This window comes from Bombus pyrosoma, linkage group LG2 (genome assembly GCF_014825855.1).
Source record: "Bombus pyrosoma isolate SC7728 linkage group LG2, ASM1482585v1, whole genome shotgun sequence".
NCBI lineage: Eukaryota > Metazoa > Arthropoda > Insecta > Hymenoptera > Apidae > Bombus > Bombus pyrosoma.
The window spans coordinates 13,831,546-13,837,299 of record NC_057771.1 but is presented as its reverse complement, the minus strand read 5'-3'; the positions used below and the strand labels follow the sequence as shown (position 1 = coordinate 13,837,299).

Sequence of the window (5,754 nt, the reverse complement as noted above, 5' to 3'; positions counted from 1 at the left end):
GGATACAATTTGAGAACGTCCGTGTCCATACGTCGTTTTCCAGCGCTGGGGGACGACATATTTATCGTCTATTAACGCAGCAGAGCCCTTCAACAGCAAGTCCTTGAATCAGCTGAGCTCGATTGTCGTTTAGGAAGGGCCTCTGACTGCTACGGATTATTTACCACAGCAGAAACCCACGAAACGTATCGGTCTTTTCACCACTGTGATATAACACACTCTCTCTGTTTTCCTCGTACAGTTATTCAGCACCGAGAAAAAAAAACAAAGACACGCGCGCTTGATGGTCGCTAAGTCAGTCGTTGGATGTTCGGACGCTCGCCACGAAGGAAAACGACACGGGACGAATTCCGCGACGTCAGCGTTTAATGATGTTTTCTACGGATGAACAAACGTACGGTCTCTTGAACAGCAGCGATATACAAAAGGTCTTCCTCTTTTGTCCGTCCGGACCAAGTCAAAAACCTCGGGCTAGAGAATCATTTCACCATCACAAACGACGACCCGTTTTCAGAGACTCGTTACTTGTCGACACGTTTCTCGCGCACACAGAAAACAATTCTTTCCCCTAAACCTCCTCCGCCTCCACCACTACTGAACGCCTGTTCTCGTGCACCCCACTGTCAACTCACAGACTTCACTGCATCTGATTCCGTTTCTGCACTGCTCTCTTCCTTGCTGCTACCTCTGTCTCACGTTGTGCCAGTGAATGCGCGCGCACAATACAAAATCCCTGCTATGATCCAACGAATCACCGCTGGTTCTTTCGGTCAACCAATATTACTAGAATTAGACCGAATTCCATATAAACTACCTAATATTGCCTGCTATTTCATTTTCTAGAAAACTACGAAATTCAAATTCCATACCCAATAGATATATGTATGTGGTAATATTTTACAAAAGAAATATACTCAAATTTCAAAGAATATACATATTCCAATACTTGTTTATATTTTATTATTAGATGCTTTATCTACGCGAATTACTTACTTTGTTACGAAACATATATGAAACATTAAATTAATGTTGTATTCCGTAAATAAGACGATTACAATATACATACAATATATAACCACTTACGTCATGAAATATTTACGATTTTAAGATACGCAAAACATTTGTGATAAAATTATCGTATATGAAAATAAGTACAAGATGATTATGGATAAATTTGAATATGAATTGATTAATGTTTAATTTTAAAAATACATAAAAAAATCACTAGTTCCTGGTAACACTGTGAAATAGTATACATCAATGACATATATCTGGAATTTGAATTTAAATACATTATGAGAATTCTGATATTTATATAAATAATAATAAGATATAAACAATACACAAAATATTTATAAATATCCTATAAATACCTTTTTTAACCAACGATATAAAATCCAATATCTATTAAATTTTAAGAAATTTGACATTTGAAATTAACCCTTCACACACATATTATGATAAATTAAATGAGCGCGTATGCGAATAAAATTATGAGGAAATAGTTCAATTACACAGCAATTATTCTTGTAGACAAACAAATTGCGAGGACGGTTCGACAAGTCGAATGTGGCACAATTCGCCTTTTACTTGGACGTTTAATAACGTTGAAACAAAAGACATATCTACAACGAGAATATTAACATATACATAACATATATACATATATCGCATATGGTATTATCATAATATTTAGTAATTCGATAAAGTTATTCTAACAAATTGATTTATTTAAAAAATGTATAAAAATTACGAATATAAAATTTTGTCTAATGTACAAAAGAAAAATGTGTGAAGTAAATACTATACCAAAGTTCAGTAATAAAAATATACAAAAATTTGAGTTTGTTAAAATATTACGTTACATTTTAGTTATTTCATGTTCTTAAAATTATTTAAGAAATATGATAATTAATAATATACAAAATTTTTTCGATTATTGTTCATTAATACAATTCATTCAATACATTGAAGATATAGAAAATACTAGTTCTGCTGCTTCAAATATAAGTACTCTACATAAGTAATATGCACTAAATTCATTCTACTAAATTGTTACAAATTTATTGCACCCTTTTTCTGTTCAGGTCTACCTTGTTGCATGCATACGTCTTAAACTCTAATAATTATAGCAATAATGCATCGGAGTTGGTAAAAATATGTATGAAATTTGTATAATATTATACATATTGATTGAAAGGAACTTAATACTGCCAAATGTAGACTAATCCTTTTTGTATGATAATAATAAATAATATTGAAATACCCATGTTCACTATCATATAGCTACCATTAAAATGCACGTTTAGAAATGTTAATTATGGATAAATGCCCAATATTGATATGTTCTATGAAACGACGGAATAGATTATTTATCGTTAACGAAAATAGGTAATGTGAATTGTTCAATATAAGATATTTAGATATTTAGGTTTAAGATGGAATGTTTTATAAAATAACGGTACCTACGTATTATTCTAGTTTGATAACGTACAAAGACGGACATGAAGAAAATCTAGAGATAAAATGGCTCGCTATTCATTTCGCTTAGAAGTAATATTTGTTAAGTATATAAAATATTAAGTAAATGTACCATAGAAAAAGTAAAGCTTAAAAAATATTTTTCATAATAAATAATTAATTTTGGCATTAAAAAATTACTTGTCAGAGTATTATCAGTCCTTGCATTCTCTATAAATATCGGAAGTCCTTAATTCATATTTATAATTTTCCATGCTAAGTTTAAGTACAAAATTGCGTTGACTGGTCGGTTACCACTGTTCTACTTCTTATAAAAAATGTGTACTACTTATTCTAATGCTGCTTTTCGTGCGAATGCTGTCAAAGACAACGTTTCATTAGGATCAGTAGATAAACGTGAAAATTCAATTTCTTCGCTAATACTATTTTCTGAAAGAAAATTAAATTCACACCAAATTGAGAATACGGTACAATAAATAATTAATAAAGAGATATAGAAACATATACAGGAAATATAGTTACCGGATGGTTCGATAGGCCACTGTTTATGTGATGGTGCATATAAACACAATAATGCTATAATGTAAATATTCCACATCCCGTATACACCAGTGAAAAATGCTGATGTCATTTCCAAATGTAATTCTTCATCCCATTTCCACTGCCCTTCCGCGACCTATATTATGAGTATAATGACATCATTCCTTACTGCGCTAATTTATTTCTCCTTCACACATTAAATTGTTAATATTAACGCAATATTTACAAACACAATATTGAAATAAATACCTGGCCAAGAATAAAACCAACAACCGTTAAAGATGCACACAATAGCGTAGCAATCATCAAAAATTTAAATCGATATATTACGCCTTCATAGTGTAAACGTCGTGCCGAACTCATACTAGGTAATGCAGCTCGTTTTGCACTAATATTCATGAATACTTTCCATATCATGTAAGCCAAGAATATTAAGTACACGCCAGCAGATACCCCAGCTAAGATTATAAAAGATAACTGTTTATTGTATATGTCAAGGAATACAAACTGTTCGAACACAGAAAGAAGATTTTTAGTGCAAAAGGATACAGCAAATTTAGTTCCAAGATCTGTAACCCAAATTGAGTAGAATGGATTTCGTAATTGTACCCCACGTTCACACATATCAAATACAAACAATGACAGACATCCAATGCCTACTGCAGAAAGATGACGCCAGTAACATTTTAGAGAATTTCTTTGTTCACCTTCCTAATTAAAAAACAATAAAAAATCACATTTTCACGACAAAACAATCATATAAAATATTATAACAGACTTACCTGTATCTGTAGGTGATAGAAGATGATGCATAAACAGAAAGAATTCATTAGTATGTAAAAAATCAAATTATTTTCATATATTTGATGTACATACCATAAGATGTTCTCCAGCAAACACAAGCCAAAAAGATAAAAGAATTGCATAGAACACTCCCTGTCTAATATCGCCCAATAAAAGCATAAATGGCATGTCATAGGCAAGTGTTAAATATTCCAGAGGCACTAAAAGAATTACATTCAAACATAAATATATAGCCAATTCTTATATAACAGAAATAAAACTATACAACTTACTGTTTAAAAATGACAAAGCTATGCCCAATGCTAAAAGTAAGTACTCCAACAAAGCTGGTGATCTGGAAAGCATATGTACTCGTCTCCAGTACCAAGTAAGAACACACAAGACGATTGGAAAGTAAATAGTTTTTAAACTGACCCACACTTTTGTAAATCCACCATTTTGATTGATAGCCTGAAATATAAAAATACTAACTTAATACTTCAAAACTTTATATATGTAAAAATTAAATTTGAAATGCTACATATTTACTGTGAACCATAAATCAGTTATATGTCCCAAACCCTGATTAATATTTCTATCAGTATCAGCAGGAAGACGAATATTTAGAAGATAATAATCATGGAATAGAGATCCAAGTTCAAACAATGGTACCACACTGCAGTTGTAATTGTACTGCTCCATTGCCTATGCAAAATAACTATATCAATAAATATATATCTACTTTAATTAATATGATTATAACTGCTATTTTATATATTTACATCATCAATACTACAATCTAGCATTCTTTCTACCACAGAGGCTGCATATGGTTTCCAATCATCATCTGGATCTCCTTTGTTCCTATAAGCAAGTCTTGCATCCAATGTTATCTTAGTCCTAGGAGCTACAAGAAATAACAGTTAATATACATAACTGATATCTACCAATAGATATATATTTTTTGATAGATCACCAATTTCTATCTGACTGTGATAAACAATATCCACTTGCAAAACACCTATTAAGTTTTGTTGCCATCTAGAATAATCAAGTTGCATGCTACTTCGAGGTACAGGCATCTGTAAAATAAATAATAAATATTTAAATATGATTTGTATTTCTTGATATAACTTAATTTCAAACACATACCTGAAATGTATAAACAACTTGATATGCTTGATGGTGACTGTCAAAGCTAAACCGATTCATATCAACAGGAGTACATGATCCTTTTCCCCTTGAATAAAACCATTTTCCTCCTCCTGGTTCAGATCCATTTATACGAATATCCTTGCAAGGTGTACCAAGCACATTCTGGCTACTAGCTGGAGTTGGAGCTAAAATATTATATATAAGTTAATAGATTTATAAATAGCCATTTATAGTAACCAATTTCATTAATTGGAATGATTAGTAAATAAATTCATCACTTTTATTCAATACAATTTTTGTTACAGAGAATAAATAAATTCTATAATTATCCTTAATAATATTTTAAAAAGTAAATATACAATTATTTATTTACATATGATCTGGTATCTTTTTAATACATTTAAAATCAAACTTAGCACTTAACTATAGTCAGAATTGTAACAATTGTAACAAAAATGTTTGACGTTTCTTAACTTACCAATAAGCCCGCCTATTAGAAAACAAACTATTTGCGCGATAACAAGTAATATTACAAGTACCGAAAGCTTTCTACCGCTTAAATTTTCTATGATTGTTCCCTGCATTTTTTAAATACAATTATTTACTGTACTCGTTTATAATATCATTTATTCAAAATACAAAGTCACCAAAATGACGCACAAGGAGACGCGTTTGTTCGGAAAGTATGTGAAGAGCAGTTTAACGTGCTTTTCGAGTAGCTTCGCTTTTCAAAATGGAAGCTGTGACATACCAATATTTATAGAAATTCTTGTGAAAATCTCTAAAAAGATCCTA

General features: G+C 31.0%; 2 protein-coding genes across 5 annotated transcripts in view; both read right to left on the bottom strand.

Annotated features, from left to right (window-relative positions):
• The window catches only part of LOC122572067 (ubiquitin-conjugating enzyme E2 H), a 45,504-nt gene extending 45,357 nt beyond the window's left edge, over window positions 1–147 (bottom strand). For both annotated transcript variants that reach the window (XR_006318366.1, XM_043736618.1), the window contains exon 1: window positions 7–147. Coding sequence is in view for 1 of the 2 variants with exons in the window: in XM_043736618.1 (XP_043592553.1) it covers window positions 7–59 (53 nt within the window). In the remaining variant the exon portion in view is untranslated. The remainder of the gene's footprint in view (window positions 1–6) is intronic.
• LOC122572037 (protein wntless) lies at window positions 7–5,686 on the bottom strand. 3 transcript variants are annotated; one of them, XR_006318352.1, is made up of 13 exons: window positions 5,438–5,686; window positions 4,957–5,144; window positions 4,781–4,886; window positions 4,587–4,711; window positions 4,354–4,509; window positions 4,098–4,275; window positions 3,898–4,025; window positions 3,804–3,809; window positions 3,571–3,732; window positions 3,271–3,498; window positions 3,004–3,157; window positions 994–2,910; window positions 7–783 (listed from the first exon to the last, which is right to left on the bottom strand). XR_006318352.1 is itself a non-coding variant. In XM_043736557.1 (12 exons), the coding sequence occupies exons 1-12, from the start codon at window positions 5,541–5,543 to the stop codon at window positions 2,810–2,812; spliced, it is 1,638 nt and encodes a 545-aa protein (XP_043592492.1). In that variant the 5' UTR covers window positions 5,544–5,686; the 3' UTR covers window positions 938–2,809. The 3 variants fall into 3 exon arrangements, 1 of the variants encoding a protein (XP_043592492.1); XR_006318355.1 differs by having other exon boundaries at window positions 1,374–2,910; XM_043736557.1 differs by lacking the exon at window positions 7–783 and having other exon boundaries at window positions 938–2,910.
• Between the last annotated feature and the right edge of the window lie 68 nt (window positions 5,687–5,754).